This window comes from Phycomyces blakesleeanus (assembly GCF_001638985.1).
Source record: "Phycomyces blakesleeanus NRRL 1555(-) unplaced genomic scaffold PHYBLscaffold_39, whole genome shotgun sequence".
NCBI classification, from domain to species: Eukaryota; Fungi; Mucoromycota; class Mucoromycetes; order Mucorales; family Phycomycetaceae; genus Phycomyces; species Phycomyces blakesleeanus.
The window spans coordinates 176,906-191,487 of NW_017265169.1; the positions used below are offsets into that span (position 1 = coordinate 176,906).

General features: G+C 34.6%; 4 protein-coding genes across 4 annotated transcripts; 2 read left to right on the forward strand and 2 right to left on the reverse strand.

Moving 5' to 3' along the window:
• Window positions 1-61: 61 nt before the first annotated feature.
• PHYBLDRAFT_79647 (hypothetical protein) lies at window positions 62-2,549 on the reverse strand. The gene is made up of 2 exons (XM_018443486.1): window positions 1,392-2,549; window positions 62-1,278 (listed from the first exon to the last, which is right to left on the reverse strand). The coding sequence occupies exons 1-2, from the start codon at window positions 1,951-1,953 to the stop codon at window positions 86-88; spliced, it is 1,755 nt and encodes a 584-aa protein (XP_018284086.1). The 5' UTR covers window positions 1,954-2,549; the 3' UTR covers window positions 62-85.
• Window positions 2,550-3,780: 1,231 nt separating this feature from the next.
• PHYBLDRAFT_69891 (hypothetical protein) lies at window positions 3,781-4,295 on the forward strand (the record flags this gene model as incomplete). The annotated part of the gene is made up of 2 exons (XM_018442181.1): window positions 3,781-3,859; window positions 3,970-4,295. 2 exons carry the CDS (start codon window positions 3,781-3,783, stop codon window positions 4,293-4,295), a joined length of 405 nt encoding a protein of 134 aa, XP_018284087.1.
• Window positions 4,296-9,732: 5,437 nt separating this feature from the next.
• On the forward strand, window positions 9,733-10,495 carry PHYBLDRAFT_152852 (hypothetical protein; the record flags this gene model as incomplete). The annotated part of the gene is made up of 3 exons (XM_018433011.1): window positions 9,733-9,900; window positions 10,058-10,333; window positions 10,412-10,495. The coding sequence occupies 3 exons, from the start codon at window positions 9,733-9,735 to the stop codon at window positions 10,493-10,495; spliced, it is 528 nt and encodes a 175-aa protein (XP_018284088.1).
• Window positions 10,496-11,526: 1,031 nt separating this feature from the next.
• On the reverse strand, window positions 11,527-14,282 carry PHYBLDRAFT_152853 (hypothetical protein; the record flags this gene model as incomplete). The annotated part of the gene is made up of 5 exons (XM_018433012.1): window positions 11,527-12,374; window positions 12,488-13,372; window positions 13,487-13,705; window positions 13,888-14,031; window positions 14,129-14,282. The coding sequence occupies 5 exons, from the start codon at window positions 14,280-14,282 to the stop codon at window positions 11,527-11,529; spliced, it is 2,250 nt and encodes a 749-aa protein (XP_018284089.1).
• Window positions 14,283-14,582: the final 300 nt, after the last annotated feature.

The following is a 14,582-nucleotide window of genomic DNA, read 5'->3' on the forward strand; positions in this document are numbered from 1 at the left end:
GTATTTGATGTAGGTATGTATGTACGTATGTATGTATGTATGTATATATATATGTATGTATGTATGTATTTATTTATGTATTTATTTATTTATTTTGTCCTTCTACCTGCCTTGCTGTCCATGTTGTATTAGAGCCGTTGAATTCCTGTTCGTGTTTAGACACACGATTCTCTTGTCGACGCATTTCATACGTCTCTTGTGGTACAGTTGGTGGAATATTCTGGTTAGGGGTTTGCCTCGGAATTTGATTCGCGAGTAATGATACGTTAAAGAAAGGGGTATTCATGCTGGGTGATGTTGGACTTTCAGCCTCTTGGTATCCATACGAAGCTCGCATGCTTGCCGTTCGCCTCGGGATTGTTCTATGGTCTGTGAGTTCTGGGCGTGTTGTCAGAGGAGATGGAGCGGTGAGAGGCGTCCGGCGTGTGCCAGAATTGACGCTGACCGATCGCTGCAAATCATCCCGGATTTGTTGAATATTGATTGCCAGTGGTACCCGGATGGATTTCGTTCTTCGGGCTCCGAGATCTTCTTCGTCTTCGATTAGCGTTTTGCTTGCATAGTCGTGCTCACTAATAGTATCAGTCATTTCCGAACTATGGAGCAATCGTTCCAGCAATTCCTCCGATGCGGGTGCAATACAGACTACTGGAAAGACGCCCTTGAGACCCGTGGTTACATTGACTCCAAGTGCCCAGCCATCGTCAAACCGCATCGCCAAACACACAATGTCAGCCACATGAAGCCCCAATTCATCGCCCATTTGAGGAGGGTATGGGTGTACAACCTCATAAAGCTCTTCTACAGCCAATTCTTGTTGTTGTTGTTGATGTTGATTTTGGTTATAGTGATGTTGCTGAGCCAAGGCTTGTTGCTGTTCTTCTTGTAGCTCTTCATGCGTCATAAACGGTGAGGTTTCGACTACAGGACCCCGATTACCGATGTCTCTGTGTACAACGTCGTCGTGGTAGGCAGCAATATTTTGACTGCTTTCTGGTACTGCCCTGTAAGCGGGGCTGGGGTCGCTCTCGGTACTTGGGATGTTCTTTGGTGGGGGAACGTATGTATTGAACGAAAATTTGTTCTTGTGGACGAGTTTCCGTCGGTAGCATAGGTAAAAGAAGGCAGCGCCTGCTGTGGCTATTGCTATCAGACATCCAAAAGAAATACCTACCACGGCTCCCTTGGATAGTTTGCTGCATGAGCTCACTGATTTACAGCATGTATCGGTGTTTTCTTTGCAGTACGCACAGGCACTAAGGGTATCGTACATAAAACCTACAGTATCCCTTTCCTGACTTAGTGATCTTTTGGAAACCACATGCACATAAGATTATATATATATATATATATTTATTTATATTATATATAGCATGACGATCGGGACTCACCACAATTATTGGGTTCATTTGCTACTCCCATGATACAATTACCGGTTCCATTGTAGCCCTGCCAATACTGACACTGGGTTTTAAGATTGAGAAGAGCGTTGTTGCGTTGATCCTGATCTGGACAGAGAGTTGTGTCGTTTGTGATCCGAGATACACTGTCCATGTAGTCGTTGCAGGTCGATTGGCAGAGTGGTGGAGGGGCTTGATTGTTTTTGTAGTTGCATGGAAGCGAGTAATCCGAGTCTTGGATCAATTCTGTACATATACGGGTCATAGAGAAACGCGCGTAAGGTATGTTGGTAATATAGGCTTTGTTGGTGCACCGGAGTGGGGCTAGATAGTCTGCGGTTGAGTAGACGTAGGACAATAGACTTTCGTCGAATGATTTGACGTCTGTAACGTTTGTCATGAACGAATACCGCTCAGCTAAGCCTGGAATACCGACATAGAACTGAGAAAAGGCTGGGCAGGCTGTGGAGTACTGCAGCGACATGCATCCGCTAGTGTCTTGGCCGAGAGTGGATGCACACAATAGGCAAAGGATGGCGAGGATGCGCAGCATGAATTAGATCTGTGAAGCAATCAAATGGCGAATTGCGATGATGGATCGAGATGGATTGTAAGATTTCTAAATTCAGAATAGATGGATAGACAGATAGACAGGAAAAAGTGGTTTGTAGATTGTTGTAAGAAAATATTTGTTGCTATTGTTGTTGTTGTTTTTGCTTTTGCTTTTTTGTTGTTGTTCCTTTCGAGATATGTATAAGTTCTTTTCTTTTCTCTTATTTTTTTTATAAAACAAAAATAAGAAAACGTGAAGCAAGAATGGAAGGTTTAAATATACAAAATAATAGATAATAAAGAGGTATCAGACTATTAGAGTAGTAAGAGTAAAAGTAGTAATAATAATAATAATATAAAAAAAAAGTCAAAAAGACGATGAGATGAGCAAAACAAAACAAAATTATTAAGAGAAAGCGAGAGAAAAAGAGAGAAAGAGAGAAAGAGAGAAAGAGATGAGGACAATGGAGGGAAGAAGAAGAAAAAAAGGGGACGATGCACAGCCGGACACGTTCTTCAATCGTCAAGCATAACCCTGTCTTGCTGTCAAGTTCTCGGAAGGAGTGAAAAATGGCACAAAAGCGACCAAGAAGCGAGAGAAAGCGAAAACGAAAGCGAAAGAAAGGAGAAGGAGAAGAGGTATAAAAAAAATAAGATTGAAATATATAAAGAGGTAAAAATCCAAAAGTAAATTCGAAAGCACAGCCAGTGGAAATAATATATATATAAAATATATATATAAATATCTATGTGTGTATTTGTGCTTGTATATGAGTTTATGGATGTATGAGCGTGTGTGTATTTATATATACATTTATTTATATATATTTATATACAAATTTAAAATAAAAAAAACTGGGTCAAGAGTTCAAAGCAATAAGTTATAAAAAGGACTCTATATTTTATTTTATCTTATTTGATCACAGAAAACAGGCGGCGTTCAAAGACAATCAAGCCAGGGCAAAGGGCAAAATTATCACGAAAAAATAAGAGGTCAAAATGGGTTGGGTTTTTTTAATTGATTGATTGATTTATTGAATGAATGAAGAAATGAATGAATGAATAAATGGTCTTCTTGATTGACTATTCTTTAAACCATTTTATATATCATAGCATAACATATCATATTGTATCGTAATATATTATAATGTACTCTACTGTAATGTATTGCTTCCTTTTGGCTGTATAAAAAATGAAATACAAGAAAGAAGGGCTTCAAGAAAGAAGAAGAAGAAACGAGTAAAGGGAAAAAAAAGGTGCGGCGCATGGCGTATTACAAGCCACACCTCTTCTTGACTTAGATCTGTGGTAGGTATACAGTTCATCTTCCCAACTTGAAAGTCAAAATATAATAGAAGATTACACACGCATATATAAATAAGTAAAAAAAAAAAAGTGTGTGTGCGAAAATAGACAAATCCTAACCACGGTGAAGATCAAAAAGGGAACTGGACACTCTTAATAACCAAATGAGATATCAGACCAGGAGTGCTCGGTTATCAAATCGATTTCCTTGCTTGTTTAAGGTTATTTTATTCTATTTATTTGCTTACCACAATTTACTCCCTCCGCTCAGATTCTTCAAGGCTCCAAAGAACTTCTTTAAATACGTTGATCGTTCAGGAGACCTAATATATTGATAAAAATTTGGTATACAAACCAATATATTGATATATTGAGTGGAAATTTGTGAAGGTACTCTTACCGGTACTGCTACTCGTTGGTATATAAGTGTGTGTAATGTTAGTCTTTGATCTTTAACTCTTCTTTGTTGTTTTATTTTTACTTTTCTTCTTTCCATCTCTCTCTTTATCACACCCAAATTACAATGTATTTCAAAGCCTCTGTTTCTGTGTGGATTTGTCTGTGGATCTATTACTTCGCTTTGGCCACGTGTGCACCCATTGGTACGAGTACAAAACGGTCAGCATTAGCGTTAGCATTCCAATTTGTTTCTGGCGTCAAGTATATATATATATATATATATATATATAATACTCATGTCATCTAACCGTAGGTAATCTAATCCAAGGTCCCGCATATCTTGTAACTCCAGGCGGAATCAATCTTAGCTCAGTTTCCCTTGTCGAAAGATATTCCGAAGCCCCCATTCCGTTAGCAAAGCCTTTGGGAGATCAATACACGAATGATATCGGTGGTAATGAAGCCTCACAGATACCAAGATTACAAATAGATTCAATTGCTCAAAATGTATTTTCTTATCTAGGGAGATTAAGAAATATTCTTATCAAGGACATAAATCCACCCTTACAGAATGCGGCTGGTGGTGTGCGTGGATCAGTCAAGAAAATGATCAGTAAAGGAGCCCAGAGACTCCAATAGTAGATATATTTTTTTATCATTCTCCATTTCTCTTGTTTCATTTAAAGCAATATTCACTGTGTCTTGGCGTTATCAAGGAAAACCGCAAGATGTCCCTTGAAGCCACTTGTACTCAATATTCTCAAGCATCGTTACCATTAGGCATATACATATATTTATATTCAAGTAAGATACTATAAAATAAAGTAAATTGAGCTGAGCTAAGAGGAATCAATCTTCTTTCCCCTTCTCTCTCTCTCTAACTCTCCTTTATTATTGTAATAATAATTCCCTGCTTACTTGTTTGCTTATTTGCTTACTTCCCAACACAGTGCGCTTTATCGGAGTAGCGACTACTAAATTTTAGAGGAGGTTTACCACCATCACAAAATATAATATAACATAAAATAAAATAAAATAAAATAAAATAAATTGTCAGACTAGGTAGATCCTTTTACTGCTAATAACCCTTTTGTTACAACCAACCAATATATGGGCTTTTCTTTGTTCTCATCTTTAGAGATATATATTAGCCTTATCATTATTTCGTCTTACTTTTTTTTATAAAATAATATATATATATATATGAAAAAAAAATCAAATTCCCCAGAACCACTATAAATAGTTTGTTGGCTAAAATGTTATTGAGGCTTGTGTTTCCTATGGCATTAATTGAGCCACAGCCCCTCCAATATGAATACAGTATAAGTTAATGGACATTTATGGTTTAATTGGTTCGGACTGTGGCGGCCATCTTGTAGTACATATCATACAAGCGCTCATTCATCAGATGCTTTACAAACACACGTATTTTTATTTTATTTATTTAGGTAATACGATCCCTAGGTATTGAAATATTAATACGTGTGTTACAGGTTACCGTATATTCAAATTTAAGATTATATATATAAAAAAAAGGCTCATAATATATTCTTATTATTATTTTGTGAGTATTTTGAATATTCATGATTGAATTGAATTCGATTTTCGTTTATATGGATTTAAAATGCGCAAATAATATATGCTGTATATCAGTATTAGTGTGAGAGGGGAAGGTAGAGGTGAAGGGACAGGAGGAAAAGGAGGGGGTACATGCATGTATACACACACAACGTACAATTGTAGAGATGGGTTTGTGCTGTGATTTGATTTATTAAATTATTATTAATCCAAGCTTTGTAGCACACAAATACACAAGTACACAAACAGACACAAGAAGTAATAGAATATAATAGAATAGGGAAAAAAAAGCCATTTGTTATTTGGCATTTCATTAATCATTTTCTTTTTTTGTTGCATTAAAGCATGTAAGAATTCATTTAAGTATATATATATAATAAAGATACGAGAAATAGTTTCTATAGTCACACGAATTCTACAGCCATTGCTCCACATTGTATATTTATAATTGATAAAAGTGACATTTACTAAACATTAGATTTCACCAATGTATGCACTTTATAATTTATATATCTATATACACAGTTACGTATATCCATTCTTTCAAAAGTCATGTTAATCAATAGCTAATAATGTATAGTGTATATCCTGATACGTGGTAAGGTTGGTTATGGGATATAAATGCTTGACCGAATGGCAAGAGAATTAATACAGATAGAAGACAAAAATCACAAATGAAACATATATTTTTAATTACTTTGAGACGTTATGTATTCTACATATTTGTCACTACTCTTAAGTTAATTTGTATATAAATCCCAGTGTTAATTATTATTTAGCTGTATCATCATCCCTAAATATATATGTATATATCCAAAGGAATCACAAATTACTTTACTAAAGCATTTACCTGTCTTTTTTTTGCATATAGTAAAGATATATACGTCAATTCTATTATTGAAATATGCACTCAAAGTTAGTATAGAAATGTGATAGAAATTCCAGTATTCAAATATACACTCGACTGGATTTAAGATTAGGGTTTTTGTAGGAGATAGTAATATATACAAGCATAAGAACATATAGATAAAAACAGATAAAGAAAATGAAGAAAATGAAGAAAATGAAGAAAACGAAGAAGAGGGATTGACATAGTATCTTTACTGGATCATCAATAGTCTTTTGCAGGATATCCCTCTTTAGCTTCCCTCTATTGGGCAAAACAATACTAGTAATAATAATAGGAACAATAATAGCATAGATCATTATTATTACAGCAGATCCATCACTATTAATATTCGCTAAATATCGCCCTACTGTTTCATACAATTTATAATTCTTTTACCAAACACTTGGTATTCGGGTTACATTATTTGTCTGTCAATATATATATAGGATCCCTCTAGCAATAGCAATAGTAATATTAATAAAAGGGTTGTTTTCTTTAAATACATTTTAGAATTGACTCACTTCCCCTAAGCTACTTATGTAGATAAAGATAAAGATATATATATACTTTATGGTTTCAATAATAGCAGCAATTGCTATTTTTCTATTAAATGCCTTGATTAGAATATATTTAGTTACATATTTATTGTATCTTAATATTTAAGCTTTATGTAAGAAAAAATCAACAAAAACAAGAAAAGTAAGAAGAAGAAAAGGCCCGTTTCTACCCTTGTCAAACCTAAGTTTTCCTTTTTTCATATATTTCCTCCTTTCTTTTTGTGTCCAAAGCTATTAGTTATTGACGTGTAGGGATCTTATAAGGAAATCTATGCGCCTAAGCCAGTCAAACAATCAGCCAGTTAGTCAGCCAGCTGTGGTCTTCATATTTTTGCTATTTCGTTTGTTTGTTTATGTATGAGGGGGTGGGGGGGCTGATTGAGGTTACAACAGAATAATATATTTTTACGTTGGAATTATCTTAGTTTGATGTACTGCGTTGTCATGGATATACATATACACATCACATCACACGATCTAAAAATAGATATCTTTTAATTCATGTAGTAAAGTTTCTTTTAAATTTTTTTTGACAAGAGGTTTTGATATGTATATAATTAGAACAGATGTTTCTATTTTTATTTTTATTTCTATACATTTTTTATCTTTGTTTTAAATAATGAAAATGGTAATAGTAATAATAATAACAAATTACCATGGTGATGATAATGAGAAATTGTACTTTAATTTGTAGCTATAACAACATATATAATTTTTTTTACGGATTTATATGAAAAATAAAGAAATAAGAAATGATAGTGACTAAAAAAGTATAACTGAGCTCATAGACATTTAAATATATATTTATCAAAACTTTTTCATGAAACGATTAACTGACAAACGCTTAATATTCACAAACTCTTTTTTTATAATTCCAAATACAATTTATTATATTCTATTGTAATCTATTGATTGATTTACTGATTGACTGATTGACTGAGTGACTGAGTGACTGAGTGACTGATAATTTCATTTAACCAGATGGTCTTGCTTGAAAGTCTAATATTCTGATATAAGTTATAACATTGATCATTGTAGTATATTAGTCTGCACGAAAATCATTTTACAGTTTTGTTGTCAAAACAACAAACTTCGATAATTAGGATCCTTAAAACCATATACACATGCATACACACACAAATAGGTATCAACAGCTGTCATAATTTCTATATTTCAAAAAAAATCAAAAGTAAAAAAAAAAACTCTCTAACTTCCAAATCTTAACTTGGCTACTTGAACTTAACATCATTACATCAATGTAAACATATTTAGCTTTAACAATAAATATTATAATTTGAAAATTGTTTGATTTACTGTTGGATTGTCTTTTTTTAAAATAAATAAATAAATAAATCATTTTGATCAGAATGGGTAAATTAAATACAGAAAATCAGCTATATACCCAAATTAATTAAGATAATAAGCTCTACGTATGTAAGTAGCCTAGTATACCACATTAAGATTCACAATCTAGACGTTGTTTAATATTGATTCCTTATATATTGATCAAATTATCTTTTTTTTTTCACTCTAAAGAAAATTATTTAATAATAAAATTTAGGATGTTTGTATCATATGCCCACGCTTGATGTCCGCTTTCTCTTAAAGAATACACCTCCAAAGAATGAAAACTTGTATTACTATTTATTTACTAAGTTAAGTCTTGCATAGAGTTAAATAAGCTAATACTATTTTATGGCAAAGCGTAACTAACTTTTAGTTGAATTAATTATACGAACTGCTGCTTGTGATATTATTAAAAAAAAACCTATTTGATAAATAAAATATCACACACTTGGACCGTGTAGAAAATTATTGGCCTTGAAACAAAAGATCATACAGAACACTATATATTTGATCAAGTGTTTAATTAAATATTTTATACGGTATAGCTAAAGACCCTTAATCACCCCAGAGAGACTGATTAAAGATGGGATCGTATTATCGGGAGTGATGGTACCGAGGTTTATGCTTTCTTTTTTGGTGAGCATGGATATACTTGAGTAATACAGTGTCCAAAAAAGTATATGGGTGACTGTATCATATCAAGGTTGGGTTGTTATGGAGACCCCATAATATGTCGTGCGTAAGCAGGAGGATATGGCTCATTGTATACCATGAAACGTCCCGCACATTTTACTAATATGCATAATTGGTCTTTATGAAAAAAAAAATTATTCGATTTTTGAGAGTTTTAGTGGGAATAATGATCGGGGAGTTTGTCTACTAAGAGGAAAATGCTAGCTGTTACAGATCTAAGCTTCCAGAAGAGTGGAAAATATTACCAAAATATTGAAAGCTAGAGCTTGGTATTCCAAAAGCAAAAAACTCTTAAGGAGCTGGAAACTGGTATTTATATGAAATATTAGCAATATTCCGGCTGAAGTTTTTATTTGCCAAAGTAATTAGATGACAGTGGCCGATTGCATACACGAGATCAGAAGGGCTTAAAAAAGGGCCAAACATGCTATTGATTTGACTTGACAATAATATTTTCTAGTCGTGTAGTTGATAAGTAAAAAGTAGATAAGTTAGAATAAGCAGGTTGTGCTATTGATCTGTCGGACTAGAACAACATATCATGAATACTGAGCGGGTACGAATTTGTATATTTAAATTACTATAAGCGCAAGAACAAGAGCAAAAGTTCCTCTTTGTGAGTTAAAGATATCAAATATAATGTTATCTAATTTATTAAATAAAGAATTATAATACAATAAGATGGTAATTACTTCTTCTCTTTTTATTACAAAAGAGATCACGACACCAGCCCCTGATGATTAATATAGATAAAAACAACAATAACAATAGGATATATATGTATCCAGTACTTCTTCGAACTTTTATATCTTTGGGCAGCACTGTTTCCTTAACAGAACAAAGAAACAGTAGTATATTTACGGGTAAAGAGATACTTTACCTATTCAATACAAACCACAACGCTACAGCAATGCACATTTAAGCATATATATATATATATATTAATTTATTATCGATAAAATTTTCACTTCATCTTTTATTCCTTACTTTCAATTTAATTTACCAATAAAAAATGGCCGATTCGTCAAGCCAGTCTACGTCGCATACAAAGCCCAAGTCTGCAAGGAAGAAGGGTGTTACTTCAACGAGGCAGTATGAAAGTTGGACTGGAAGACCCTCTCCCTCACCCGACCCGCCAGGAAGTCCGCATGGTCAGCCTCCTGCTCGTCGTAGAAGAAGGGTAAATGTCAGTAAGATTTGTTAGAAATTATATATATATACAAATTAGATCTAGAAATATCTTTTATTACACTCATCATCATTGCCATTATCAATAATAATACTAATTTATATTCTATACTTTATACTTTTTATATATCTAAATATATAAAATGTAGCTTGGAGACTTTGATCAAATCTACAGGGCATTCGCAGCTTTCGAGAGTACCCTTAAACAGGTAGATATTCGAGCGATACTAGGCCGGCCGATTAGACGACGACAGAGGAGAAGACCTAGAGACCCAAATTTACCCAAAAGGAATGCCCACAGTTATGCCCACTTTACCAAAACAAATTATGCAATTGTAAAAGCCGATATTCCTAACATTAATCAAAGGGATGTTTTCAGAACATTGGGTCAGAGGTGGAGGGCACTCAGTGCTGAGGATAAGGAGGTAAAGGCACCATTCTTACTTGAGAAGCATAATTATCCATCAATCAGTTAACCCATTCCCTTACTCGATTGTGTATAGCGCTATGTAACAATGGCACAGAATGATAGAGTCAGATACCTTCGAGAAATGGAGGAATATAGGAGACGTTTTCCTAATCCATAATCCTAATAACTACAACTTAGCTCATAAAAATAATAATAAACTTCTCTTTTACTTTTATAAAAAGAAATTTAACGTTATTAGTGTAACGTTGTAAATTGTATAAATAGAGAACCCGTTGTCGAGTGAAAATTTAGGATCTTCACTCACTTTTATTGTACGCGGCTATTGAAATTCCAAGGAAAAGATGTAAAATTTTACTGAGGGAGGCCATTTCATCACCAAGTCTTTATTAAAAATTGAACTTGTTTTTCCACTTTCAGACATAAGCATAATATAGTCAAGAGTCGCCTCTATATATCTATATAAGAGAATAAGTCTTGAATAGCCAAGCTTATTAAGATTTATCTCTCTTATGTGTGACACAGTACTCCTGTTTTCATCAACTGTGGTTGAGTTTTTTCTTTTTTTTGACTGGGTTTCACTAATAATTCTTTTTTAGCAGTCTTTGAAAATATCACATCCCAACGGGTTCTCTAATACAACAAACTTCGCACTCGTCAAGTGTACTTATATATAGTGTATCTTATTTTAAATCAGAAATCTTGGGATTTCTGTCATTTTTTTTTATTCTGAAAACATAAAAAACATGACATTAGATATTCGCTAACGTTAAAAGTAATTCAAGGTATTGACATTTATACATAGTGTATTATATATTTGGTTTGTACAGACTAAAAGTTCAAAAAAAAAAAGCTCAAAGGACTCTGGCTGGTTAATAGCCTTATATTGCCACTCTTATTGAGAAGGATATAATGCTTTTGGTGAATGAGTGGTGCCACAGCATGCAAAGTCCAGAAAACGCTTAATAGAAGATCCTCACATGATAGAAGAGATGATACTACGAGTACTTCATTTTATCTAATATGCATTTGAACTAATTTTGAACTTTTTGGTCTGTCCACATCAATTATATATTATATTAAATTGTATTTTTTTTATAAAGAATAATAGTAATAATAATGTCATTTTCAGAATAACAATTGGTCAACATCAAAAACATCAAGTCGATTTCTTTTAAGCTAAATGACAAATTATTTGGTATACTTGTGCAACTTCCATTTTTCTTTCTCTGCAAAAGATGGACTAGTGGGAGAAGTAATAAATGGATTGTTTTCAAGCCTAACTCGATTTGCTTCTTCGTCTTGTTCCTTTTGAAGAACCTTTGCCAATTCTGTATCTTTTTCAATTTGCTGAAATCTTTCCCACAGACTTTCCATTTCCTCGGTACTCAAATCAGCCAAACAGTCCTCGTCCTCCTTGTAGTCCAGTTCATCGTCTTCACTCGGATCAGACTCTTCGTCAAATCTACTGGTCACCGAAGAAACAGAACACAGCGAAGCAGTCTCAAAAGCATCATCTGCATACTCCCTATCGTTAGTCTCGGTTGTTTCACTCATCGAATGAGAGTTAGCCAAAGAAAACGGAAACCCTTTAGGCATCGAAATATCTGCTCGCCATGCTCTGGTGAGTAGGTCTTTCCATTCGGACATAATGCTTTCGTCCTTCATCATTGCTTCTTCTGCTGCATGATCGTTTGCAATAGAAATATCGTCAAACAGCGAAAGCGCATCATCAGAGTCCTGATCGATCTGTTTTGGAATACTGACTGATGAACCAAATGTATCTTCATTTTTCTGTAGATCAAACGAGCTTGTAACTGGAGGATCCAGAGTAGTCTGTTCAGATAAGTGTTGATTATCCTCGCAGGTTCCCTTGTACAGAAGAGTGAAGTAAGCCATCATTCCCCCAAAGTAGGCACATGGCTCTATCCACTGTCGGTTTGAAATTACTAGGTATATTTCATAGGCTGACAGGAATAAAACCAGGCCAGCGCTAGAAACACATACACTGTAGACAAAATCTTTATCCGTAGGTTGAACTAATAGTAAAGAACAGAAAGTATGGCGTTTGTTGGTTTGTTGTTGTTGGTATTGTTAGATAATAAGATTATATTGAGTAAATATACATATATAAGCGTGTACTTGTGTTTACCAAAATACGGTCTGGCTGTATCTTTTAGCTGGGCAAATTGCTCAATCGTACGTTTTTTAAAAGGTTGGATCGCTTCCGAAATTGACGTAACAATGTCTTGAGACTTGGGTGTTTCTTGTAGTTTAGTCTTATTAGGTAGACTAAACGGATCCGCAATTACGGCTCTTGGTGTTGCTACGTCGTCTTCATTGAATTCTTCTGGGATCGGCTGCTGGGAGTATTCGCTCTGTTGAATGTCTTTTATCTTTTTTGGTGATTTCATAAATGAAGCTGGGGTTTTGACATCTGTTCCGGAATCAACCCAGTCTTCTTCTTCTTCTTTTGAGGATGACGGCATATTATTAGAAATGTCAGAGGATGTTTTGATGGAACGTGTAGGATTGTAAACAAGACCTGTCATGTTAAGAGGTTGTGGCAATGCTCGTTGTTTTACTGATGGCATCACCGGCGCTAGTGGTTCATCGGTGTCAATGAGTGGCCTTGCTATTGGAATATCTCTGCCTAATATACTGCTGGTGTCCGTGTGGGCTAGCTGTTTAGGAATAGGGGGCACGGGTGGTAGATCGTTTGTATCAGAAGTCTCCTTTGGCTTTTTTATAAGTAGCTGCATCGTAAAAAGGGCCTGGAATTCGATCAAGAACTCAATCACACGCTGAGATATTTTGTAGTGAACGACCGAAATATGGTCTGGGTGGTTCAGGATTCCGGGGCAGAAGACTGCGGCGAGGTTGCTTGCGTCCATGCGATTCTCGGCGGAATTACAGGCAAACATATTGAGCATATCGAGCAGATATAATAAGAGGTGTTGGTGGGCTGGAGGGATAGTTTGAATTAACTTTTGGAATGCCGTGACTCTGGCATCGGTGGTGTGGTAAAACTTATCGCCTAATCAAGCAAGAAGACGGTGATATTAAGATTATTTGTTTGTTTGTTTGTTTGTTCGTTTGTCTGTTTGATTACAAACAATGTATATAAAGAGTCTATTTTCTAATCTCTTACTCATGACATCTCGAAAGGCTTGATAATATTCAAGTGGGATGACGGGCTCTGGTAGCTTGTTAAGATATCGACGCATCACACTAGCTGCATCATGTACTGTACAGCCATCCCAGTTAAAGTGCAGGCCATATGCAGTCGAGGGACTATCAAATGCTTGCTGCAGCTCATTGATACGTTTCATACTTCCCGACAAGCGGAATATGCCTTCTTCGTGCAACGCTACACATTTACACGCACACACGTACATAAAAGTGAAATGAAGTAAATCAACCAAGAAATTATTATTAACTATACATATATATATATATATATATTTATACATAGACTCTCCCAAAAAAAAATTAAGGAGTGCTTTGATAACTATCCTTGGTTTTATACTGCAAAAATGTAATTGAAATTACCATTCTGTTTGAGAAAGGCACCGCACTTTGCAATTATGATCGGAATCGCACCCGCACGTCGATGTTTGATAAAATCTTCATCTACGTAGCCTATAGTTGATCTAGCATAACACAAAGATTCAGATAGAGGGACACCAAATACATCTACAAGGACAATATTTAATATTTTTTTGTAAAAAAAAAAAAAAAAAAAAAAAACAAAAAAAAACAGCCACTTGAACCAAAATGATGTATATCTTACTGTGGATGGCGCCTGTTCTTTGACCAGTAGTTCTTTTAAATGAAGTCTGTGATTTGCGAGAGGGTGCTGGCAAGACATTCTTTCGTAGCCAACCGCGGAATGAGTGCCTCCTGGTAAAGTCAGTGGTATCCGTTGTATCATATACTTGGGTCATTTAATGTATTTTGATTATAAGAGGGCTAAAGATGAAAAGAAATAAATTAAGAAGAGTGAAAGAAGACAGGTATTTATTGCTAGTTATAAGTAAGTATAAAATATGCTCAATTCATTTTTCTTTTCTTTTCTTTTCAGTGACGATGATCGATTACACAACAATTCCAAAGATCAGGTAATTTCGGTCAACACGATCCGATTTATTTCTGGTCCTTGCTTTATTGTTCTCAGTACACATGAAGTGTACTTATTATATCCGTTGTCTAACCTGGTGACGTAAATCTAATAGAAGACTATGCTA

Bases quoted from the DNA above. Each gene is read 5' to 3' on its own strand.
- PHYBLDRAFT_79647 (XM_018443486.1), bottom strand. From the start codon at position 1,953: ATGCTGCGCATCCTCGCCATCCTTTGCCTATTGTGTGCATCCACTCTC. The intron at 1,279-1,391 runs GTGAGTCCCGAT...GGGATACTGTAG, and splicing joins AAATGAACCCAATAATTGTG to GTTTTATGTACGATACCCTT.